Genomic DNA, 27,043 nt, shown 5'->3' with positions numbered 1-27,043 from the left:
TCACATAAGTGAAATAAACTGAAGGTGAAGGGAAGGGCTTTCACAAAAGGCAGCCAGACACAGCTTGGACACAGGAGCTGCACAGGTCACAGACAGGTACTTGGTTTTCCCTTACCAGCAGTCTCCATTAGGAACAACTATAATAGTACTGTGTATGTAAGGAACTGTAGTAGCATGGTAACCTCTCCTTATTCCTAATGAGCACCAGAAGTCAAGTTCCTGTTCACTGAGCCTCCACTTTGTGGCAGGCTTGTGCTAGATATTCTTTTTGTAAAGGATCTAGTCAAATCCTTAGAAGGGTCCACAGGTATAAACAGGTTCAGAGTAATTTATCAAGACTGGAGCAAGTAAGTTTCATGGCCGGGATTCAGTTTCACGAACTCCCTTACTGGGTGCTTTACCTCTTAGCTCAGGAACAATTTTTCCAAGGTCACACAGAGAGTTAATGTGTTGAGGCTAGTACTTGAACCCAATCCATGGGACTACCAGCCTCGTGATTGCCTCCCTCCCGTTCTACCATGAAATGACGCTGCCTCCCTAGAAAGAGTCTGTTCCCCTATGCTCTTAAGGCAGGCAGCATTTAACTATTCCTGCACTTCATGCTCCCTGTCGGAGACAACTCCACACAGTGTTCCTCTATATCAGACAACAAGATGTGAATTAGGTCCAAAATGAACCCTGTCTATATTTTAGATCACATCTAATGTAGCTCCATCCAAGCCTGTAGGGTGTAATTCGCTGAGTACTCCAGATGTTTAGTTTCACAGGTTGTTTTTATGCCAGTAAGTCTACTCAAAAGACAAGGGCCCAGACAGGGCTGTATTAATATTACAGACATCACTTAGAGTGCTTTCACTTCTGTTAGAGGGTTTCTTGAAGTTAGGCTGTGATAAGGTAGTAAAGCCCTTGAGTTGGTTAAATCCCTTAAGAAGAGTTCTTGTTTGACTGTGGGCATCTAGTCCAAGCAAAATTTGTTTACTCCTACATGTGTACTACTCTAAAGCAGAGGATCCCTGGTTTTCATCAGATTCTAAAAGGAGGTCAAGATCCCCCTAGTCAAACTCCCTCTTGAAATCGATGGAGAATCTGATGAAACAGCCTACACCTTGCAGAGATTTGCCCATGATCAACACTACAAATCAGCAACAAAGCCAAGTCTGAACCCAGTTCTCCTGACTCCTGGTATAGCTCACAGCAACAGCTCATCAAATATTTTGAGCACCTGCTGTATGCCAGACACTAGGCTAGTGCTGGTGAAGGGGCAAAAATAAATCGTATGATACAAACCCAGCCATCAGCTATGGCATTACTTCCTGACCACTTTTAGGTTATGACCTAGAATATATTTGTAGGGCACTCATAGGATAACGGAGAAGGCAATGGCACCCGACTCCAGTACTCCTGCCTGGAAAATCCCATGGATGGAGGAGCCTGGTGGGTTGCAGTCCATGGGGTCGTTGAGGGTCAGACACAACTGAGCGACTTCACTTTCATGCATTGGAGAAGGAAATGGTAACCCACTCCAGTGTTCTTGCTTGGAGAATCCCAGGGACGGGGGAGCCTGGTGGGCTGCCGTCTATGGGGTCGCACAGAGTTGGACACGACTGAAGTGTCTTAGCAGCATAGGATAACAGATGGGGCTGCCTCTGCCTGGCTACCCTAATGGCCCCAAGGGCTCACCATTCTTGACATGGAAGCACTGAGCTATGGCACCTCTGTTGGGTCTGGCAAGTATTGCCCTGCCCTCCTTAGTCTAAGCGCTGCTTGCTCAATACAGCTCTACAAACCTCCCTGTCCATTCCTCCTCCCACATCTTCAGTCTCTTGTCACAACGAGGACACCATTTCCCTGAGCACACCACTATTCTTACACATTTCAATACCCTCTCCCCTTTCATTGCCTTGGTATCTATCCCTCATCCAGAATTCCTCCTCCTTCCTCAAAAATTTAACCCCATGACTATTGTTTGCAAATTCCTTCTCCATTCCATCTCACACCCAGTAATGCTTAACCTAAGCAGCACCTAAAATTTATCTTCAAATCCTCCCCCTTTCCCCCTTATTCTCTGTTTCTGCAGACAGGTGTCTTGAGTTCTGAAAGGCCTGAAACCAGGCCTTCCAACTTCTTTTTCTTCACTCTTTTTTGGTTCTCTTGCCTAAGAATTTCAACCATAAAATTGATGGCATCAAGCAATCTCCTTATCTCTTCCCTCTTTCACATGTATCCGCAAGCACATTCTTGTATCCTGATGTCTTGGTAGAAAACAGTGACTTGCCTGAAATCTACAGTGCATCACTTCCCCTAAATTCCTGCAGGGCATCCTGCCTCCCCAAGGACCTTGAACTTCATTAGCCTTTCCGTCTCCTTTGGCTCTTTTCTCTCAGCCTCTCACATCTTTACAAACCTAAAACCAAAGAAAACCCCTTTCTCGACCCTCTCACTGCCATATTTTCCCAAAGGAACAGCAGTGCTCGCTGCGCTCATCCTTTTCAGTCCCCTCCCTAGGGCGTGGAATATGATAGAGCCTAGTCAGGATGTGATAGTCCAGAGCCTCGAAACCACTAGGAGCAGAAAGCCAGAATTTCAGTTCCTCGGGTATCCAACTACCCCCTCTACTTTCATTCACTGCTCTTACCTCGTCTCGACTCCTCCCTCTGTCTGGCCTCCATGACTCTCGCGAGACTTGAGGGCCTTCGTTATGCGCCGCTCCAGTTGAGCGGTGCACATCTCGCGAGGCTGAGGCAGGGCCGGGCCCGACATGGCGGAAGGTAGGTTTTTTGTGGAGCCGCGCGGGAAGGCGCGGAGCTTTGGGGGCGCTGCTGGCTGGGCCAAGCAGCCCTGAGCGGGAACGACCGGGCATGGTCGCATGGGGCACAGCGGGTCTCGCGAGCCTTCCTGTCCAGCCTCTGCCGGGCGCCTGGGGCGGGGGTCTCGAGCGCTATTCCTATGGCAACGCCCCTCCCGGCGTCTCCGACCCCAGGGGACCGCTGCGGGGTCCAGAGCCGGTCACTAGGTCGCGTGCCGGGACTGAGTGCAGCTGCTGGGATCCCCAGGGCCGCCGGGGAGGCTCCTTTGATTACCAGCGGCGCTGGGACGGCTGGGGAAGTAACACTTCTCCTTAAGAAATCGAAACTGCTGTCCTGGCAGGTCCCACATCCGGAAGGGGTATATCCCTTGCCTGCGGAAGAGCCTGGGACTCTTCCCGGGGTGAGGGTCGGGGTGAGCCAGGGCTGTCACTGGCCGACGCGCCAGACGGGCGGGCGCTGTAGGCTCTGGGCTTCCCAGCAGCTCCAAGAGATTCGGGTCGGCTGGGGTTCTTTCCCCAGGTTTAGAGATGTGGACAGGAGGAGGAGGTTTGCTAGTTAGAGTAGTTGGCCAAGGTCACACTGCTCCTAAAAGATGTGCTAAACCAGACCTCGGCTCCTTTGCCTCTCAGTCCTATCCTTACTGTTTGCTGCTTTCTGGCGCTTTCTTTATGACACTGCAGGTAAAGGCAGTTTGGCTTCTCCCATTCTGTCTGCCTTAACGTAGCAGTATTAGAATCCTTCATTGTCAAAGCCTTGTACAGGTTGGGGGAAAGAAGACCCAGAGATGGGAGTTACCTGCCAGGGACCCTAAAGTGATGCTGTCGGACCTGGCTAGTGTGCTTCTCGTGTTCACCCCATTATTGGAGGAAAACACTGCTTCTTCGACTAAATGATTGCGTTTGGATGCAATAGGCTGGTGCTCCCGCCTCGCCTATTGATTTTGAGCTAAGCTTTGTCTGAACCCATCTTTACTTGAATTTTCTCTTTGGGCAGCACCTGACAGTTTGCAGCTTTTCTCATTTGATTAGACTTGGCAACAGCCTTGTGAAGGAGGTCTGACATGGGTGTCATTTGCACTTTATAGATAAAGGAATTGAGGCCAGAGTTCTAGAGATACCCAGGACCAGTACCCACTGTTGGTCTGCTCTTTCTGCCAAGCTATACCCGCTGTGGGGGAAACATCAGATAAATATTGTATGAAAACAGAGGAGGATTAAGAGGAATAGAAAGAAAGCTAAGGTATCCCCTGAAGCTAGTTTTTTGGATAAATCAGAGTGTTGTTTAATATTGTTTTAACACAGCGGGCAGCCAGCACAATGGAGCTTGTTGCCCAGAGCAGTGAATTGGAGTGGAAAGGTTCAGGAAGGCTTTAGGTGGGGTGACATTGTCCAGCACCTTTACATCAGTTAGAGAAGTTGAATGTTTTGGGAGTACATTACTGAGATTGAAGTTGTAGAGAGCAGCTGGGTTTTCATTCAGCAGTTTTCCTGAGCACCTGCTGTGTCTGCCAGTCTGATTCCAGCTTGAGGAGCTCCTACTAGCAGAATATGCTGGTCCATAATCCTGCAGGTGCCTTGAGATTTGTATTAGGGTAACCTTGAGAGACATCCAGCTCCTGGAGAACACACCTTAAACAAAGCATCCTTTCAGGGTTAAATTGGCAAGGGAGTACAGATAGGTAAGCGTAGTCAGGAGGTTCTGACTTGACAGTTTTTATCGTCTTTTCTGTGTTCCAGTTTCCTCCTCTGTGTTCTGATTTAAGCTTTTTGGAAACAATGTCGCAAATTTTGGGAAGATTCTGAGTGGATCATTCTAATCCAGTTACCTCATTAAACTGAGGGTGCTTGTTATGTTCAGGAAGGAAAGATTAGCTGGACAGTGTTTTGCCTGGGTGTTAACTTGTTTAATGCTGCTTGTACTTCAATCAGAATTTATCCAGCTGGCTATGCTTGTTTAGAAACACTCATTTACATATAAGCAAATAGCAAAAAATCCGTGTCATGTAACAACTGGATGCTCTGTAAGCACACTCTGTGGGAACCTCCCTGATAATGGTTTTCCTTTGGTGATGCAAGTGTGTGAGCCTGTGGGAAATGGCACTTAGCAATAGTAAACACAACCTGCCTAGACTGACTTATACAGTAACTTCTTAGTGGGACTTGTGTGGAAACCAAGCTTCTTTCCTTCCATCCATCCATGGATATTGCTTTGACTGTATATATTTAAGTAAAGTCCTAAAATTAATTTCAATTTCCACTCTACTTCCCTGAAGCTATCCTGCTAATTGAAGTGTCCTTCATCACTTGGAAAAGTCCCTCCAACTTGGTCTTCCTGCTTTTACTTTTTCTCCCTCATTTTGCTTCCCCACAACCTATTTATACTGTTTCCAGGGTTCCCTTTAAAACATAAATCAGATCATGTCTGTCTCATTCTTTGCAGTACACCTACCTTCTCCATGCCCTCCCCACTTCTGTGGCTCTCAGCGATCTTATTCCAAAGCCTTCCAGTGACCTTCAGGTCCCAACAGAGTCTGACTGCTGGTTAACACTGTTACCTTATTCACGAAGATTTTGCCACACTAATGTCCTCGCTAATCTTCGTACATTCCCAGCATGCTTCAACTGCAGTATCTTTGTCCTGCAGTTCCCTTGGCCACAAACAGTCTTCCTCAGTTTCTCCATATAGCCAGTCGACTTGTATTCACTCAGGTGTCTGTTCAGTTCTCACCTCTTTAGAGATAGTCCCTAGATTTTGTTTGTCTTTTAATTCCCTTGCTGGAATATGACGCCCCACAAGGGCAGAGACTTTTTCTATTTTGTTCACTGCTGTACTTCCCAACTTAGAATCATGCCTGTGGTTGAAGGAATGGATAAATTATTGAGTGTCATTTACCAGACATCAAGAAGAGTTACTGGGAATTCCCTGGTGGTCTGGCGGTTAGGACTGCTCACTTTCATTGCTGAGGGTCAGGGTTCAGTCCCTCGTTGAGGAACTGAGATCCTACAAGCTGTGTGCCTTGGCCAAAATGAATAAATACATAAAATCTAAAAAATGAAAAGTTGTCTGGATACATCCTTAGTCCTTGTCCGGTAAGCTGCCTGGTCCAGGTATTAATGTGCTCTGAATAATATCAGGCTGCTGGGAGCTGCCTAACCTACTTTTCATCCAGCCCAGTTTAGTCTTAGCAGTCGTGCAGTATTTAAGAGCTCAATCTCTGCAGGTGGACATGGGTCTGAATCCTAGTTTTACTAAGCTGTGATCATAGGCAAGCCAATGAATTGCTCTCAGTCTCAGTTTCCTCAGCTTTGAAAGGGGGATCATCTCTATCTCAAAAGAAATAGTGTCTCAAGAACCCTTTTATCACAGTGCCAGACATTTTGACCTGCCACACAGTCTCTCTCTTGTTAAATCTTAGTAGGCCTGGGACTTACAGTATTTATTGAACTCCACCTGGTAAGTAAGACACTGTAGGGTGGAGGATGGGATGAGCTTGGAGTTGGGGTGGAGGAAGAGGTACCAAAGAAGAGCCAGACCTAGAGCCTTTTCATAGGGAATGCAGCAGTCCGGGAAAGGAGGTGAAGAGCATGTGTGTTAGAAATTGCATTGTAGGTTAGAGAGTGAAAAATACGATACTCAGGCTAGGAAGAGATGTTTTAGAAAAGTGGTGTGGGGAGTGTTTGGGGTGTGGGGAGTGTTTGGGGTGTCGGGAAGCCTGTACTGCAGGAGATAAACTGGGCTTCTCTGGGCTGGGCTTTGGAAAATAGGCCTCTTTTGGACGTGAGTTGGGAAGAGGTCACAATTCTCAGTGGAAGGAATAGCAGGATCTGAGGTTGGAAAAGTATGTGACAGGCCAGATTATGAAGGGATTGGTTAAATAAGCATTTAGATTTTACTCTGTGGGCCATGGGGTAGGGCTACTAAAAGGTATCAGCCAAGATAGTGACATGACTAGAATTGTCTGAGGCAAGTGAAAAAGGCTATAATGTAGAGGATGGATTTGGGAGGGAGGGAGGTCTGAACAGAGACTGTAGTAACTGATGACGAGTCCTTTGGTAAGGGTCACTGGGCTTGGTGAGGACTGATATGAGAGACATTCACTATAGAGGGTGTAAAACAGGGCTGGTGAAACCTGTTTGCATGTTGACAAGAGGGTTAATATCAAAGATGACTCAAGGGTTCTTGTCTGGGTGACTCAGATAATGGCTGGGGTGTTGACAGGAAGAGAAGGAACAGATTTGAGAACAAATGTCTTTACCTCAGTTGTGGACAGATTTCACCATGCCCAGTATACCTTTAGAGGATTATGGCTTAGCAAGCAGTTGGAAGTATTTCCAGTCAGACTGGTGTTTGTGTGAAAATTAGCTAGTGAGCTAGTATTTGTTGAGTATTTCCTATGCAGCCAGCTCTACCTCTGATCAGTGCTACAGAGTGAGGTTTTGAAAAATGTGTAAGTCACACCACTGACTTGTAGACAAGTCTTATCAGTTGAATCACAATCAGGAAAAAAGTATTTTATGGAAAATTCCATGGACAGAGGACCCTGGTGGTCTACAGTCCATGGAGTTGCAAAGAATCAGACATGACTGAACACACAGCACACACACACAGGCAACTATGCTGGGGGTGGCAAAGTGAGCAACACAGTCTCAGCCTTAGTGGAAGTGCAGCCAAGAGGGGAAGGCAGAGTTTCTCATGTTGTACCTTATAGTTTACTGAGTTTTCTCCTTTGCATCGATGATGAGTCGTACCACTGTCCAGCTGAATGCTGAAGGTCAGTAACCTAGTGGTCATCCCTGTTGTTCAGTCGCTCAGTCGTGTCCAACTCTTTGCAACTCCACGGACTGCAGCATGCCAGACTTTCTAGTCCCTCACCAACTCCCGGAGCTTGCTCAAACTCAAGTCGGTGATGCCATCCAACCATCTCATTCTCTGTCATCCCCTTCTCCTGCCCTCAGTCTTTCCGAGCATCAGGGTCTTTTCCAGTGAGTCAGTTCTTTGCATCAGGTGGCCAAAGTGTTACAGCTTCAGCTTCAGCATAAGTCCTTCCAGTGAATAATCAGTGTTGATTTCCTTTAGGATTGACTGGTTTGATCTTCCAGTCCAAGGGACTCTCAAGTCTTCTCCAACACCACAGTTCCAAAGCATCAATTCTTCAGCGCTCAGACTTCCTTATGGTCCAGCTCTCACATCCATACATGACTACTGGAAAAATTGCTTTGAAAGTAATGTCTCTACTTTTGACTTCGCCCAGCTCTGTGCATGTGTGTGTGTGTACTAAGTTGCTTCAGTTTTATCTGACTCTTTGTGACACTATGGACCATAGCCTGCCAGGCTCCTCTGTCCATGGGATTCTCCAGGCAAGAATACTGGCGTGGGTTGCTGTGCCCTCCTCCAGGGGAATCTTCCCAACCCAGGGATCTAACCCACGTCTCTTTTCATCTCCTGCATTGACAGGCGGGTTCTTTACCACTCATACCACCTGGGAAGTCCCTCTAACTGTGTAGTCAGCACCAAATCCTGTGGGTCTTACAAAGCTCTCACATATGTTTTTTCCTTTCTGCTGTCATTCTGGTAGTTTGGGCTAGTGGTTCTCAACCTGGAGAACCCTGCATATTAGAATCACCTGGGAAGCTTCTAAAAACTCAAGATTTATGCATCAGTCAGCTTCAGTGAAAATCAGTATATCCCACAAAAAATTTTTTTTCAATCTGAATCAGTATAGAATAGAAGAGGATTTTACTAAATCATTTTTTAAAACAAATATAACTACGTGCATGTATATAATATTACACATATACATAAATAAACTTAGGTCATCTTTCCTAACTAAGAAGTCTTCAGTAGTAGGTGTTATTTGTAAATGAAGTAAAAGGATTTTTTTAAATCAACTTTGTTAAATAATGGCTTTTCGACTTTGTTAAAGCATTTGAGTTGTAACAGGATTGCTAGCCTTTTTAAAGGGTGAAAAGTCAAAATATGAAATATCTTTTAGCACCACTCTTTTTATTATGTCCAAACTTCTTGTCTGTGTATGTGTGTGTGAACTGGGAGGGTACAGACTGGCAGAGGTATCTTGCTATTCCTTTGTACTCTCCTCCAGATGCTATTGCTGTCTAACCCTTCCTCTTTTCTTTTTTCTTTTTTTTTTGCACGTGCCTTGTGGCTTACGGGCTCTCACTTCCCTGACCAGAGACTGAACCCCAGTACGGTAGTGAAAGGCTGGAATCCTAACCACTAGGCCACTAGGGAACTCCCTCCCTTCCTCTTTTCATTAGGGTATTTTGTGAACTTGAATTTCAACAGTAAATACATCCACTTATTTCTTTTTTGTTAAACATTTTCCCTAGAATTAAGCACTGTAGTTAGCGCTAGTAATCCTAGTGAAAGAAAAATTACATCTGTAATACGACATGTTTAGGCAAGTAGTGGTAGTGGTAATTCATTACCTGCGAGGATTTTATGTTTTCTGATGCCAGCAAGGAAGACAGTTTTCTCTGGGAATATGATATGTGCTTTAATGAAATATTGTTATGTGGAAGACTGAAACAAAATTATTTTTGTAGTTCTCAAAATGAGATGTTACCAGTTTTACAGTCATTTTTCTTTCATCTAATGGACATAGTTAAAGCATAGGGAGAAAGTCATTTAGTAATTACAGAATTATACAAAGAACACTAATTCAGGGTGAAAATTGGGGGCTGGAAAGAACTATAGAAACGTAGAGAAAGGAAATATCAGGGTTTTGTTCATCTAAAAGGATTTAATGAATACACTGTGGGTTAGAATTGGAGTAGGCAGGGAGTAGAAATCACATTTAAGGTAGGGAGTGGGAAGAGCATTTAATTTCTAAGTCAGTGAATTAATAATTAATAACTTTTTGTTTGATGTCCTGACGTTGAGACTGAAAATAGGTAGCATGGTACAGTGGGATGAGCATGAGCTTTGGCTTGAGATCTTAGATCATGATGTAGAACATTTTTATAATCTTAAAATAATTTCCTCGAACTCCCTTGCATTCATTCAGTCCCATTCCCCTGACCTCTGGCAACCACTGATGTGCTTTAACTGTGAAGCCTGAAATATTTACTACCTGGCCCTTCACTGAAAAAGTTTGCCAACTCCCGACCTCGAAGGAAGAGTCTTTTAAGAAGCTTTGTTGGGTCCTTTTCTGTCCTGTGACTTGGTGATTAAATTATATATATATATATATATATATATATATATATATATATATATATATTGCAATTGATGTTGGTTTCTTTTTTTAGGGTATTCCTAGTGAATATAGATTTTCTTTTTGTCCCAGGCATCTTTGGTTAGGTGAGGAGTGATGAATTACCAGAGAACGCATCAAAATATCTGACCTCCAACTGCATTGGTGAAGAGTAAATGGGTATTATTTGGGAAAAAAACATGATGAAATTGTGATGCAAGTACTGATATTCTTCACTGATACTTAGTATAGCTCTTCTGGTGAAACTGTAGGTTTATCTATTATTTAAATTTCTAGGCTTATTTTTCAAAGGGAAAGTTGGAGAAAGAGAAAAAAGAAGCCACAGCTGAAAATTAGTCACTTGATAAAGAAGTGGTAGTAAACCTTTAAACTAGACACTGTTGTGAATAGTTTAATATATCTTAATTACTCCTCGACAGCACTCTCAGATACTATTATTATTCCTACTTGCTACCTGTGAAAACCAAAGCGCAGAAAGAAATGACTTGCCAAGGTCACACTGCTAGTAAATGTGGGCCTGGGTTCCAGTCCAGGCGAGTGAGGGTCCAGAGCACACTGTCTTAAGGGCAATATCATGTTGCCTTTCTTAGAACAATAGCGCACATGTACTGACCTCTTACTGCAGGGCAGGTGTGCTTCTAAGGTCCTTGTTTATGTTTACATACTTAACCTAGGTCGAGAAGGAGGCATTTGCCTGAGGAATGACCACTAGAAAGTGCTGGGGCTGGGATCTGACTCCAGAGCCTGCGCGCCCTCACCACTGCACTGAGCTGTAGGTTCTGCATTATTACTCAGAATGGTAATTGTATACTTCCTCCTGTAAGAACTTTACAGCTTGCTGGTACTTCAAGGACACGTTTGCTTGCTGTTTGCAAGCAGACGCGTTGCCCACAGAATACTGTCTCAGCCATGGCTGCTTTCTTTGTTATATCAGGAGACGGTGTGGCAGTTGCAGTGCCACTGGTTGGTATGCTTGTGATCAGGGTTGTCTCCTGCAAAAGATGCAAGACGGGGAGCAGCTGTGATTTCATGAATGAGAGTCTGTATCCTAACACCTTCCTTTTATCTCACCTCTTCTCTGATCATAACCTTCGTAGTTTATGTCTCGGACTTCCCTGGTGGCTCAAACGGTAAAGTGTCTGCCTACAATGCGGGAGACCCGGGTTCAATCCCTGGGTCAAGAAGATCCCCTGGACAAGGAAATGGAAACCCACTCCAGTATTCTTGCCTGGAGAATCCCATGGTCAGAGGAGCCTGGTGGGCTGCAGTCCATGGGGTCACAGAATCAGACATGACTGAGCGACTTCTCACACACACACACACACACACACATTGTTGTTAGGGAACTGTTGACTGAAACAAGTGTTAGGTCAAGGCTGCAGGTGGAAATTTGTGTCAGTAATTCTGAGAGCTACTAGGGATATTGCTGTAGATTTTGGATTTACCTGTTTGTAACTGACCAACCTAGATAGCATATTCAAAAGCAGAGACATTACTTTGCCAACAAAGGTCCGTCTAGTCAAGGCTATGGTTTTTCCTGTGGTCATGTATGGATGTGAGAGTTGGACTGTGAAGAAGGCTGAGCACTGAAGAATTGATGCTTTTGAACTGTGGTGTTGGAGAAGACTCTTGAAAGTCCCTTGGACTGCAAGGAGATCCAGCCAGTCCATCCTAAAGGAGATCAGTCCTGGGTGTTCTTTGGAAGGACTGATGCTGAAGCTGAAACTCCAGTACTTTGGCCACCTGATGCGAAGAGTTAACTCACTGGAAAAGGCTCTAATGCTGGGAGGGATTGGGGGCAGGAGGAGAAGGGGACGACAGAGGATGAGATGGCTGGATGGCATCACTGAATCAATGGACGTGAGTTTGAGTGAACTCCGGGAGTTGGTGATGGACAGGGAGGCCTGGCGTGCTGCGATTCATGGGGTCTGAAAGAGTCGGACACAACTGAGCAACTGAACTGAACTGGTATCCAAAGGAATTTACAAAGATTCCTTGAGAACATTTTTGAAATAGAACTTTTATGATCTTTAAGGGTTGGAGGAGTGCGTAACTTTCTACTCTCTGAGGCAAATGTCCTCATAGTTCCCCGCACATGAATCAGTATCCAGATTCTTTGTGACTGTTAGTTTCATTCTTGTCCCTCCTGTTTGTGAGTTCCTGTAGATACTACTTCTGTATTTTATATAGATTCTACATTTGGCGCTGCTGCTGCTGCTAAGTCGCTTCAGCCATGTCTGACTCTGTGCGACCCCATAGACGGCAGCCCACCAGGCTCCCCCGTCCCTGGGATTCTCCAGGCAAGAACACTGGAGTGGGTTGCCATTTTCTCCTCGAATGCATGAAAGTGAAAAGTGAAAGTGAAGTCGCTCAGTTGTGTCCGACTCTTAGCGACCCAGTGGACTGCAGCCTACCAGGCTCCTCTGTCCATAGGATTTTCCAGGCAAGCGTACTGGAGTGGGGTGCCATTGCCTTCTCTGTTGGCACTACTTTGGTGCTGTATTATTTGAAAAATGTACAAATTAAACTGCCCTTTTAAAAAAATTCTAAGGGGCAACTGCTGATCTTCCATAAGAATGATAGTTTAAGTGAAATGAAAATGCAGAACATTTATGGATGCTATAGTGTTGGTGGATTTTGGGACTCTTGAGCAAAAGTTTGGCTAGAATAAGGTGTAATTGAAACCAAGGTTAATGGGTTCAGTGTGCTTCAGGGAAGAAAAATCTGCAATCCATAGCCACAGGCAACCCCTGTGAAAACTTAGCAGCTGTCTCTTGGGCAAGTAAGATGTGACTATAGCCACCTGTTTGAACTAGCAAGATAAGGTGTCCTCTTGTTATCCATTAAATTGACTTAGGCAGAGGCAGGTGACTTGCAGGCTTCTTGCCGGTGACTTTTATGGAGGGCAAGGGTAGGTTTTGCTTTCTAATGATTTGTTTTTCTCCTGGAGCCTACTGTTGTGCCTAGCCGACAAACCGGCTGACTGATACTAATTTAAAAGGAAAATCTGACGAAGAAGGTAAATCACTGAAGCCTTTCCCTTATATTTTCTGGACCTAGTAAGCTGCAAACACTGACAGGCTTTATTTAAATTTTTTGGAGTGAAACGCCACTTGTCCTAGATGTCTTTCCTTGCACCGCCTTAAGGCCAGGTGGTCTTGCCCTGTGCTGTATTTATATGCCTTGTCAGAGTGCTTTCAGGTTTTCAGCTTGTCTTTTAATGGCCTGTCTTCTCCATTACCCAGCAACTTTGTGAAAAACGTGTGCCAAGATGGTTTTCTTTACTTTCACACTGGCACTTTATAAATTTTCAATGAACTGCTAGGTTATACAGTTGCTGTCTTAAGAGTTGCAAATCTCTGGATAAGCTAATGAATGAACCAAAAAAAAATAGCAGTACTGTTGATCTTCTATCTAAACAGTAGTATTCCCAGAGCAGTCTAACTGTGTGTGACCTGGGGGCTGAGCTTTTTCTCCAGGCCAGTCATCCCCACACCTGGTGTCATCTAAAAGCACATACATTTCTTGTGATCCTGCTCCAGATCTGCTGAATTTGGGTGCTGTCTCTTTAGTTCAGATTGCCTAAGTGATTCTTACGCAGCCAGTCTGGGAGTAATGTCCTCAAGAGCAGTCTGAGGCTGGAAGTGGGTAGGGGTCATGGGCCTGTCCCCTTTGTGCTCCTCAGCTTATTGTCTGGGAATTGAGCCAGAAGAAGTGATCTTTAGGTTCCTTCCTTTCCTAAAGTTTTGTGATGTGTAAAAACCCTTACACTTGGGTATTAGAAAATTATTTATTTTCCCTCATTCTTGTAATTGTTTTCCATAATCTTTAAAATTTGTATAAAATAATATATTTGCTTTCTAAGTGCACATCGATTTAAAACTCAAATAATATTACAAGACTTAAAAAATAAAGTTTTGCCACCCCTCAGAACCCACTTCCCAGACTACTTTCCCCTCTTCTCTGTTGACCTCTAAGTGATAATACTGCCTTTTTTATATGGATCAATGGTAGACATTGACTGACTTTTTCCTCTGATAGGTTAAGAGTTGCCTCTTGGAGAGCTTTTTTTTTTTTTTTTAAGATACAGCCTAACTAACTTGCACTTCTTCCAAATTAATAATAATGAAGAGGTTTTTTTTTTTTTGGCCTTGTTGTATGGCTTGCAGGATCTTGGTTCCGACTAGGGATTGAACCCAGGCCATGGCAGTGAAAGTACTGAGTCCTAACCACAGGACCACAAGGGAATTCCCTAATGACGATTTTTAAAAGCATGTTAGGCTTTACTCTTTGGTTTGGGAATTGTCAGTGCAGACTTGTTATATGAGGTGATGAAACATTTAAAGCCTTGATAGCTCGTTCATTATTTAGCACTGTTTTTCCATTTCTGTTTTTCCTTTTGTTCATCACCTTATCTTTCTGATAATATCCTATTGATTTGCTGTGATTTTAATTGATCGGTCTTAATTCCTCGGTCAATAAAAATTTGAAACTCATTCTGTTTTTCATGACTCAAAAAAATGTGTAAATAGTTACAATAGTTTAAATTATTTAACCAATAATTATGTAATTGTGGAAAGCATAAAAGGGGTGTGGAGGAAATGCTGACAATTTTGCATGCATGTGCCAGTTATAGTAATTTTAATTTTCACAGCAGCACCAAGTAGAAGATCCCCCTTCTTATTTTACATATAAAGAAACTGAAGCTCAGAGAGGTAAACTGCCCATGGTACCCAAAGCTAGTTACTAAACGGGCTCATATTCCCATCACTTGAAACTCCAGAAGCTACTACAAGTGTATATATCAGTTTTTTTAAAACTTAATTGATGCATAAGATACATGCAAAGAACGGCAAAACATGAGCCCAATGAATTACCAAAATAAAACTTTTATAATTTATATAAAATTATTTATAATTTGAATGTGCATATTTAAAATGTAACCACCACTGAGTTAACAACAAAAAAATAATCTTACCACCCAGCGGGCACCCCTCCTGTGCCCTCCCAGTTACCACTCTCCTGCCATTCCTCCCAAGACAAGCATTATCATGACTCCATAGATTCATTTTGCTCTGAGTGACAGCAACTTTTGGACAAAATTTGATGTCACTCCTAAATTTATATGTCCTTTTACATTTTCTGTTAACCACATCTAGAAAATCAGTGCCAGTTTTTCTTTAAAGAGGCCACTAACTTCATATCTTTCTCTGTAGGAAAAATAAGTATACATTTTGTAAAATCACATGAACTTACTGCTTTGTGCATCTCCATTTCAGGTAAATAATTGCAATTTCTTGGCTCTTTAGTCCTAGTAACTATAAATAACTCTTCAAAACCAGTGACCTGTAAATTTGTCACACCAGAATAGAAGTGTAGATATGAGTCCTGCCAAAGGAATTTTGTAGTTATAAATGCTAAGATTTCAAAAATATTACAATAGAATCATTGTAAATACTATTTTCTTTTAGCCAGTGGGTTTTTTTTTTAAAGCAATATTTGGCATAAAAATTAGTAGGCTAAATAAATTGCAGTATTTTGAAAAAAAAATTATAGAAATTCTCATCTGATACATAACTCAAAAGCACAGTGATCAGCAGCTATAAGCAAATTTTCATCTTGCAGGTGCCTTCTACTTTGTTAGCCCAGGAATGCTGATTTACACCTGAGATAATATCTAGTTTATATTTAATGTAGATCTTCTACATAAGGAGAAAAAAGTTCACTCTTGTATGTATGAAGATAAGACTATTAATATTTAAGTATTTAAACAAGTTTCTCTTTAAATACTTTTTCATAACTATGAAAGCAGCTGCTGCTGCTGCTCTTGGTTCAGTCGTGTCCGACTCTGTGCGACCCCATAGACAGCAGCCCACTAGGTTCCCCCGTCCCTGGGATTCTCCAGGCAAGAACACGAGTGGGTTGCCATTTCCTTCTCCAATGCATGAAAGTGAAAAGTGAAAGTGAAGTCGATCAGTCGTGTCCGGCTGTTCGCAACCCCATGGACTGCAGCCTACCAGGCTCCTCCGTCCATGGGATTTTCCAGGCAAGCGTACTGGAGTGGGGTGCCATTGCCTTCTCTGAACTATGAAAGCAGAACACGTTTGTTATAGAATACCTGAAATGTGCAAGAAAGTGCAAAGAAGAAAACAAATCTGATATTTTGTGGTATTTGTCGTTCTGTTCCTCATATATTTGAATGTTTATAATAAAATTGAAATTATAAAATATATTTAGCTTCACAGACTCATTTTTTGTTACTATAATTTGAATGTGCGTATTTAGTATTACATATTTCTTTGAAAACAGTAATAGTTGCATAATAACTTCACTCTCATGTACCACTTATTCCTGTTTTTTGAATGGAAACATCTCTTTTTGAACTGGCATAGGGTTGGAGCCATACGAGTGAGTGGGAGACATCCAAGATGACTCCCACATCTCTTCTGCAGGTAACTGGGAGAGATGGTGTGTCATTTATTAATACAGGGACCATACGAAAAGCAATTTGCTTGAAGCTAAGAAGAGAGATCTGCATAGAGAGAAGGGTCTACGGATCACTGGCGCTAGATTTTGGTTTTAACCACAGACCAAGGATCTGATATAGCTGCCTTGGAAGATGGCACAGTTGAGAAGGCCAGGGGTAGACCTCCTGGGGAATATCAGTGGTGGAGGGTTTGGAGGGATGTGCAGAGAAGCATGTGGAAGTGACAGAGCACCAGAATTGGAGAGAAGGTGGCATGGTGGTGGTTGAAAGAAGAAAAAAGCAGGATGGACAGCAGTGTCCTGTGCTGAGAGGAGTACCACTGGCAAGTGTCTTAGATTTGGCAATTAGAAGGTCATCATTGAGAGGGGCTTCAAGGGGGTAGTGGGGACAGAGGGAGGGAATGGCAGGGTGATAGTGTGTGAGGAAATGTGTGTGGTAGCTAGAGATGGAAGGGCAGAGGTGGTCAGATGTGTGAAAGGAGAGTTTTATTTTACTGTTGATAGAGACCTAGGCCGGTGTTTGTGCTGATGAGAGGGTTCCAGCTGAAAGAGATTGAAGTTGCTGGAGCTGGGGCGGTTGATGATAAAGCAAAGGACCTGGGGAGAGTGAAGGGTTTGGAGCAGAGGTGGAGTGCGTAAGCTTGCGTAGGAGGGAGCTGCAGTCTCTGAGAAGGCAGGGGGTAGACGGGAGTAGCTTTTGGTACAGTGGGGATTGTTGGCAGTTGCTCAGTTTTCTCAAGACGTTGTCAGAGAAGGTAGGAGATGGCCCTGAGGGCTGTGTCCAGATTTGGGGTTTCTGTGGTGGGGAGTAGAGGAGTGAATGTTCTGTGGCCCAGAGGATGACCACAGCAGCACTGTAGTTCCATGGATGTGATACTCATGATTGCCTGAATCCCCACCAAGACTGCAGGTAAGAGAGAAGTTTCTGGACTTTGCTTCCTCAGAGAAGCCTTCCCTAATGTCCTAAGTTAAATTTCTCTGGTGCACTGGGACGACTCAGAGGGATGGTATGAGGAGGGAGGAGGGAGGAGGGTTCAGGATGGGGAACACATGTATACCTGTGGCAGATTCATTTCGATATTTGGCAAAACTAATACAATATTGTAAAGTTTAAAAATAAAATTAAAAAAAAAAGAAGAATGTATGTTTGTGAAAATAGGTTTTGAATGGGATTGGCAAAGACCAACAACAGGAAACTCACTTCTGAACACACACACACACACAAATTTCTTTATTATAGGTTCTCAAAGCTCTGTTCTTTCTAGTACTGATCTGAGTTGTAGCTTTTCATTTAGTTGTTGCAGTTGTTATAATTATAAACGTTTACTTCCCCAGTAACTAAAAGCTCGGAGGAAAGACATGTCTGATTTTGCTTAAGTACTGTACTATCAGGCCCCTCACAGATACTTGGTAAATTTTGAATGAGTCAAAAACAGTGGTTTTCAACCTTTAGAATCTGCCCCAGCACACCTGTGGGATATGACCTGCTTCCATCTGGTTATTGACTGCCCTGAGCCTTCCCGAGGTAGGGCAGGTATCAGGTAGTGTGGGATAGTGGCGGATAGGCACTGAATGCCTGGGCTGTTGTCCTAGCCCCACACGTCTCGCCAGCTTCGTGGCCTTGGACAAATTCTTAGCCTCTCTGTACCCCAGTGTCCTCCTCTGTAAAGTGGCTAGTCATAATAGTACCTGCCCCATGGGGTCCCTGTGAGATTCACAGAAAACTTGTAAAACAGCATGTGACATGTAGAATTTACTAATTCCTATTAGCGGTTTGAAAACTGATCTTCAGGGAAATGGAGAAGAAATCCCTGCAATGTGACGGCACCCTGAACAACACCATTCTTGGTCTTGTAGGAGTATCAGTAAGAAATAGTAGGAACATCATGTGACTACGGTTGACCCTTGAACAATATCAGTGGCTAGGAACTCTGCCTTACCTTCCGGCAGAGTGGAAAATCCGCGTGTAACTTAGAGCCCTCCGTGACCTTGATTCTTCCAGATCTTTGGAGTCAACCAACTGCAGATGGTGTTGCAGCCGTCCCCAACCTTTTTGGCACCAGGGACCAGTTTCAAGGAAAACAGCTTCTCCATGGACTGAGGGGTGGAGGAGGGTTTCCAGATGATTCAAGAGCATTACATTTATTGTGCACTTTATTTCTATTATTATTACATCAGCTCCACCTCAGATGGAGTTGCTTGGGGGCCCCTGCTGTATAGTATTTACTACTGGAAAATATCCGTGTGTAAGTAAACCCAGGCAGTTCAAACCCGTGTTGTTCAAGCATCAGCTGTGGTCGTTTTGGTAATCCCATCCTAGCTGTGGGATGAGGGATGAGTGATTGCTGTCTGTTTACACCTAGCGTGGTAAACTTGATTCTTTGTCTCCCTTGCAGAGGAGGTGGCCAAGTTGGAGAAGCACTTGATGCTTCTCCGACAAGAGTATGTCAAGCTGCAGAAGAAATTGGCAGAGACAGAGAAGAGATGCACTCTTTTAGCTGCACAAGCAAAGAAAGAAAGCAGCAGTGAGTCCTTCATCAGCCGCCTGCTGACGATCGTGGCCGACCTCTACGAGCAGGAGCAGTATAGGTGAGCTTCTGGCACGGGGCCAGTTTGGAGAAGCAGACCCTTTGGCTTTCTCTCTTGCTTTCTGCTGGTCTTCAGCACAGAGTATGGGTGTCCTGGTGATTGCATCCCTGGTACAGATTAGGAATTAGCTTGCAAGTTCAGGGATTCAGGGGAGGAATTCATTTTCTCTTGGGCTGGTCAAATAAGTCATCTTGGAGCTACTGGTTGGTGTAGCATGATGGTTGAGGGTGGACTTTGGGGTCACACAGTTCAGCTGGCCACTTACTGGCTATGTGACCTGGAACTGTATGATGTGCCTCAGGCTCCTCATCTGTAAAATGGGGATAAGAATACTATTTACCTCAGGGTTATTGAGATTAGATGTTTGGATGGCATCACTGACCTCAAAGAACATGAGTAAACTCCAGGAGTTGCTGATGGTCAGGGAGGCCTGGTATGCTGCAGTCCGTGGGGTCACACAGTCAGACACGACTGAGCTTCTGAACTGAGCTAGAGTTATTGTGTGGATTAAATTAATAAATACTGTTTGAGCACTTAGAAAAACACTGTCTGGCATATAGTAAGTGCTCAGTTTTTAAGCTACTGTTTTGAGTGAGTTTTATGGTAAATGTTAAAGGCTGAGTACGATTTAGTAAAGACAGTAATGTCACTAGTAGAGGGACTGGCTGAGAACAGACTCACAGATGGGAATGTGTGGAGGATTTAGAGGAGGGGGCCCACTGTAGGGTACATACCCATGCAGAGGAGCACTGGAGTGGTGGGAAGGGTAGGGTGGGTTTTATTGGGATGCCAAGGTGAGGAAATTGGACTTGATCCTTTAGGAAGTGTGAAATAGGGTTTTCAAATTTACAGGAATGTCATAAAGTAGTGTTTCAGGCAGATTAGCCTGGTAACATCATGTAGGCAAAATTATAAAGAGAACAAGAGCAGAATCAGGCCAGAAGTGATGAAGGACTGAACTGGGATGATGGCTGCAGTTGTGGAAAAGAAACATGGACATGAATGTGCCTAGCAGGATTTGCATACTAGAGAGGCAAGATTGGAATAGATGATTTAGTAAAATTGGGAAATAAGACATTTAAAATCGATCAAAATCCAGAACTGCCATCTACCATCTTAATCATTTCTAAAAGAAAAGAAAAATTGAATACCGAGAAATGGGAATTACACACTCTGAGTAAAGGACCCTTTCTTTAAATCTAATGGATGCAGCTACTTGTAAAATATAGGTCACTCTCTCTCTCTCTTTTTTTCCTTCTCCTCTTTTTCCCATGGATAAGTGAAAACTTTGTTCTCACTGGCTCCAGGACGCCGACACAGCTCTCTCACTGTCCAGGGCTCTTTCCCGTTAGAATTCCCACCGTTTACTTTCCCTATTACGTAACAGTTGACTGCATTCTTACACTGTAGTCTTTCTAGGAGACAGTGGGAATGAGACTGGGCAGTTTCTTCTTCTGGCAACTTTTTACCTGGTCAGCTGTGGTGTGGTCCCAGGGTTCTGGTGGGTCTCTCTTCCGCTTCTAAAACCTGTCCTTTTATCAAAAGGCCAAATACCTTTGTTATCTACAACCAGTGATCAGATGGGGAATGGAGACTTTGAAGAGGACTGAGCTTTTGCATGGAATAACTGAAAGTAGAATATAAATTTCTAAAGCAGATTCTCTTTTACCAAGATAAGGGATAAAAAAAAAAAACTTTTGTCCCATGAACGTGTGTTTTGTTGAAGAGTTTAAATAGTGTTTTTATGTGCATTTTAGTAGAGTAATTGGAGAGTTAGTGTTACATTTTTAAATTGAGCAATGTGGAAGAAATTGGTGCACTTCTTAGCTAAAGTTCAGGGGAAGGCTTTTGTCCCATAAGATACTTAAAAATGATGGTTGAAAGTGAAAGTGTTAGTCGCTTTGTAGTTGTTTACAACCAAACATAATTTTTCCTGTCTGAGTGCTTAAGACACTCTAGCAAGAAGCTCTTTCTTTATGCTTCCTCTTCAGTGACAACATCCTTGTATCCATATTTTAAAAGGAAATGCCTTTAAATGACTAGAATGAAAAACTTTAAAAAATTGCTAGCCTCCCAGTTGTTTATGTATAGTCTTCAAAGACTTGACCTGTCCCAAGTTTCCATTTTTGAATTATATTTTTAAAAACTATCACTATTAGAGATTATTAGTGAAATTCTTATATTTATTTCTCTTTGGGATTGTTTAGTGTCTGACTTTTGCGACCCCCATGGACTGTAGCTCACCAGTCTCCTCTCTGACCATGGGATTTCCCAGGCAGCAGTACTGGAGTGGGTTGCCATTTCCTTCTCCATCTCTTTGGGATCAGTTCAGTTCAGTCGCTCAGTCATGTCCGACTCTTTGCGACCCCATGAATCGCAGCACGCCAGGCCTCCCTGTCCATCACCAACTCCTGGAGTTGACTCAGACTCAAGTCCATCAAGTCAGTGATGCCATCCAGCCATCTCATCCTCTGTCATCCCCTTCTCCTCCTGCCCCCAATCCCTCCCAGCATCAGAGTCTTTTCCAATGAGTCAACTCTTCGCGTAAGGTGGCCAAAGTACTGGAGTTTCAGCTTTAACATCATTCCTTCCAAAGAAATCCCAGGGCTGATCTTCAGAATGGACTGGTTGGATCTCCTTGCAGTCCAAGGGACTCTCAAGAGTCTTCTCCAACACCACAGTTCAAAAGCATCAATTCTTCGGCGCTCAGCTTTCTTCTCAGTCCAATTCTCACATCCATACATGACTACTGGAAAAACCATGGCCTTGACTAGACGGACCTTTGTTAGCAAAGTAATGTCTCTGCTTTTCAATATGCTATCTAGGTTGGTCATATATTTTCTTCCAAGGAGTAAGCGTCTTTTAATTTCACGGCTGCAGTCACCATCTGCAGTGATTTTGGAGCCCCCCAAAATAAAGTCTGACACTGTTTCCACTGTTTCCCCATCTATTTCCCATGAAGTGATGGGGCCAGATGCCATGATCTTCATTTTCTGAATGTTGAGCTTTAAGCCAACTTTTTCACTCTCCTCTTTCACTTTCATCAAGAGGCTTTTTAGTTCCTCTTCACTTTCTGCCATAAGGGTGGTGTCATCTGCATATCTGAGGTTATTGATATTTTTCCCAGCAATCTTGATTCCAGCTTGTGCTTCTTCCAGCCCAGTGTTTCTCGTGATGTACTCTGCATATAAGTTAAATAAGCAGGGTGACAATATACAGCCTTGACGTACTCCTTTTCCTATTTGGAACCAGTCTGTTGTTCCATGTCCAGTTCTAACTGTTGCTTCCTGACCTGCATATAGGTTTCTCATATTAGACTATAAAAGAAAAAACTTTGACTTGACATTCATGAATAATAGTAGGAATTTTATAGAAACATTCATTTTTATAATTTTGTGGCTAAACTCAAGATGCATAGTAGAAATAGTAAGCAGTGACTGTTCATTTATGTTCTTAGAATGTAATACTTTGTAAATACATTCAGAGTTTAAAAGTTATTCGTGCTTTGTTTTCATTATATTTTTTTAACTTTATCACAGGATATGATATGAGACAGTTTTACGTTCTGCTTTAAATAGAATGTCAATTCTGTTCTTTGTGAATAATGTTCTGTGTTAACAGTATTAATAAATACCCTGTTCTTTTAATCTAAGATAATTCGTTGCAGCTTGGTTAGTTCTTTAATAGAACTGGAATTGTTGATATGCTCACATAATTATAATGTATGTTCTAGAGATTGCTTTTGTGGGGCGAAATGTGTCTGCATCAAGCATCGTATTGAAACCGTATTCTTGTTTGTCTCCTTTTAAGTGCATGAGTTAATTCATGTAAAATTTTTTTTCTTCTTCCTTTTCTTGTACATAATAGTTTTTAAGTATTTAGTTTCTAAAGGCTTTCCGACCTAACAAGTTATTTTCAAGGGAAATATGCAAGTAAAAAGCCCCACAAATACAAGCAAGGAGATGACGATGTGTGACTGTGGGTTGCTGCCAGTTAGCCATATGGCACATGCTTCTGCCAGCCTAGTGGGTCATCCTTAGGTGTTTGTTAACTGCCCAGATGCTCTCCTACCTTGATATCTGACATTTCAGAGTTAAGTATGAATAACTATTTGGAAAGCTCTTTTCATATAATGGTATGTCATATATATGGAAACATGTTTGAAGAAAAGATACCTCACCCCTTTTCTTTATAAATGGTTGAGTTAAAAAATGGCCAATAGTAGGTCTGAGTGTTTCTGATGAGAACAGGAGTCCAGATATTGGGTTTCATATTTCATATTCTTGATTGTTTTATCAAAGTAATTTATTTATAGTTCTTGGATTAACCTTGCTTAAGCATTAATACGGTGTGGAGCATCATAGCATGGTAGGCTGAGAGCTCTTATCACAGTCTTTAGTCTTTCAGTCTATTTCTCCCTGATGATTTATCTTGATTTTTGCTACATAAAACCTCTTCTACTCTTTATATGAATATTAGTCATCCTTTGTAACTTGTAGGCTGCACCATCATGGGGGTGACGTTAGGGAATGTCTTTGAAAGCAGAGCATCCCATGTGAACTAAAAGCTAGAAGTTAGAAATAGGAAACATGTCTAGCAATGCATTATAAATATGACCCATCAGTGCTAGCATAGAGATATACTTTTGCTGTGATTTTTTTTTTTTCTTTCACAGATGTATGTTGGTCAGTCAGTACTCACATACTGATTGGCTGTGAATTCCAGCTATACCTAGTTATAATGATATTTTTTCTTTTTATACCTGTGGGTATTTTTCTTCCTCAGTGACTTGAAGATAAAGGTTGGGAGCAGGCACATCAATGCCCACAAGTTTGTCCTGGCGGCCCGCAGTGATAGCTGGAGTCTGGCCAGTTTGTCTTCCACCGAGGAGCTGGACCTGTCAGGTGAGCCTCTGACCGGCTGGGGACTCAAAACTCCCGGCACACGAGCACTTGGCAGAAGTTGTGATGTGTCACTTTGAAGTATTTGTGGCTTAGTGGAAGTAGAATGCTTCTCTTACGAATTGCTGGTGACCATAAACTAGTTAAATAGTGAGTCATTAGGTAGTACTTTGTGGACACTTCTGTTAAATATCTGGCTAAAAAATCATAAATATTTGAGGAACTACAGTATTCTTACTATAATTTATAAAATAAGAATATCTCTCCACATAACTTTTCATATAGTAGTATGTTATAAATATGAGAGCATATGTAGAAAAAAAATTTGTTTCCACTAAGAGAAAGTCCTGCTGCTGTTCAGCTGGTTAAAATTTAACTCTAGCTGCCAAAATACTTTTCCTGGTCTGTAAGAACTGAATTCAGAAGTAACAGTTACTGCAAAAAATAAGAATATTCATTCTTTAAAATCAAAGGATGACCAGCTGTCTTCAGAATTTAAGTGCTTTAACTGTTTAATGTTACTGTTTTTGTGGCGCATATATTTTGTAGAATTTGGGTAAATACGGTGGTTAAGTAAACTTAAAAACATCATTTTCAAAAGTTCACTTCAAAATTGCATTTTCACTTAGTATTTGCCTAACTGCTGTTACAAAAGAGCAAATTTAAAGTTTAATTCTGCTGTTAATAATCAAGAGAATTACAAGTCTCCTGTAAATGTGTTATGCTGCTGCTGCTGCTAAGTCACTTCAGTCATGTCCGACTCTGTGTGACCCCATAGGCGGCAGCCCACCAGGCTCCCCCGTCCCTGGGATTCTCCAGGCAAGAACACTGGAGTGGGTTGCCATTTCCTTCTCCGATGCATGAAAGTGAAAAGTGAAAGTGAAGTCGCTCATTCATGTCTGACTCTTCGAGACCCCATGGACTGCAGCCTACCAGGCTCCTCTGTCTATGGGATTTTCCAGGCAAGAGTACTGGAGTGGGGTGCCATTGCCTTCTCTGAAATGTGTTATACTTTCATATTTTTAAAAAAATCAAAAGACTGATACCATATGGTAAGGAGCATACCCACGCATTAAGATATGAGTTACTTGCAGAAGTGATTGGCTGTATGAAAAGTCTGCTGAATTACGTCTTTGTTCAAAAAATTCGTCGCCGTGGTTTGATCCCTGCTGTAAGGTTTGCTTTGAGAAATGAGCAGCTGCAGAGTCAGAATTTTTGGTGGCTTTGGTAAATCAGGCACCTACTAAGATGTCTGTGGTAGAACTTATGGCATCTTTACTTTCCTTTATAAAGTCTATCTTTGAAGGGTTCCAAGGCTTCCCTGATAGCTCAGTTGGTAAAGAATACACCTGCAGTGCAGGAGACCCTGGTTTGATTCCCAGGTCAGGAAGATCCCCTGGAGAAGGGATAGGCTACCCACTCCAGTATTCTTGGGCTTCCCTTGTGGCTCAGCTGGTAAAGAATCAGCCTGCAATGCAGGAGATTTGGGTTTGATCCCTGAGTTGGAAAGATCCCCTGGAGAAGGGAAAGGCTACCCACTCCAGTGTTCTGGCCTGGAGAATTCCATGGACTGTATAACCTATGGGGTCACAAAGAGCTGGGCATGGCTGAGTGCCTTCCACTTCACTTGAAGGGCTCCAAGGAGATGGTGGCGCCTGTGGACCTGTTCAGGTTTGTGTGTCTTGCCCAGAGTCCTGCTGAGTTGCCTGGATGGGCATAGGTGTGATTGCCTAAATTTGGGCTCACAGCAGCTGAAACTACCAAAAAAGCCTGTGTGTTACACGACACCTGGAAGCACTGCTGCCCATGGCTGCCCGCAGCTGAGGGAGGTTGGAAACAGGCTCTTGTAAACAAGTGTATAAATAGGGTAAAAGCTGTGTTTTAAATGTTGAACCTTCTCCCCACTTGTGGGGAAATCATCTTATGGATCTACTGGTGTTCTGTTTCTTCAAAATTATTCCATTAATATCACAAATGCTCAGTGGCAGGCACTTTGCAAGGTACTAGGGATATAGCAGTGAATAAAGTTAAATTCCTGTTTGTATGGTACTTACATTCTTAGATTGACATCCTAAGACTCACATTTTCGTTTGAAATTCTTTTGTAATTGGTATTTCTTAAAATTCAAAATAAGCACAACTTAATTTTTTAAATTGATTAATTTGTTTACCTTATTGTACCAGGTCTTAGTTACGGCCTACAGGATCTATAGTTGTATGTAGCATGTGGGATCTGGTTCCCTGACCGGGATCCAAACCATGCCCCTTGCATTGGGAGCACAGAGTCTTAGCCACTGGACTACCAAGGAAGTCCCAGCACAACTTTAATTCTGTTAATTGTTTTAAGAATTTTAGCCCATGTTGAGAAATATAAAATAGGCATTATATACCAAGTATTTAAAAGGTATTTGGAAAATAAATAAATAAATAAAAGGTATTTGGACACAATGAAAATTTTCTTAAATCATACCTTGTTCAAAAAAGTAAAATGTGTGCTTGATCTGACCCAGTAACAAAGTCACAGTCACTTCTGTAAGATTCTTGCCAGAAATGCATGACCTCAATCTAATTGTGAGAAACCATCAGGTTAACCCAAGTTGAGGAACATTCCACAGAATTACTGGCAAGGTCATGAAAGATAAGACTTAGAAATTGTTTCATTTTGGAGGAGATTTAGGAGATATGATAATAAATAATAAAATTCAAGGTGGAACCCTCAATTGGATTCTGGACCATAAAAGGACATTATTGGGATAATTGGCAAAGTTTGTAAAGGTCTGTAATTGGTTAATAGTATTGTATCAGTCCTAACCACTTGGTTGTAATCATTGTGCCCTGGTTATGCAAGGTGCTGATATTAGGGGAGGTTATTAGTGGAAGGTACATGGGAACTCTACACCTGTTCTGTAAGTCTCACATTGTTTCAAAATGTAAAGCTTTAAAATGTATGAATTAGCTTTGTATTTCTTGATTATTTTATATATAAAGATACATTTATAAAATTATTGACTGATCAGCTGGGAAGAG

General features: G+C 42.5%; 1 protein-coding gene across 1 annotated transcript in view; it reads left to right on the top strand.

The window, feature by feature from the left end:
* The first annotated feature begins 2,738 nt into the window (after positions 1-2,738).
* ANKFY1 (ankyrin repeat and FYVE domain containing 1) overlaps positions 2,739-27,043 on the top strand; it is a 69,457-nt gene continuing 45,152 nt past the window's right edge. The window contains exons 1-3 of the mRNA XM_024980714.2: positions 2,739-2,768; positions 18,924-19,116; positions 23,902-24,020. Coding sequence (XP_024836482.1) covers positions 2,759-2,768; positions 18,924-19,116; positions 23,902-24,020 — 322 coding nt within the window. The 5' untranslated portion in view covers positions 2,739-2,758. The remainder of the gene's footprint in view (positions 2,769-18,923; positions 19,117-23,901; positions 24,021-27,043) is intronic.

Source organism: Bos taurus, chromosome 19 (assembly GCF_002263795.3).
Source record: "Bos taurus isolate L1 Dominette 01449 registration number 42190680 breed Hereford chromosome 19, ARS-UCD2.0, whole genome shotgun sequence".
NCBI lineage: Eukaryota > Metazoa > Chordata > Mammalia > Artiodactyla > Bovidae > Bos > Bos taurus.
Note: the sequence above shows the minus strand (reverse complement) of the source record. Positions and strands in the feature narration are given on the sequence as shown.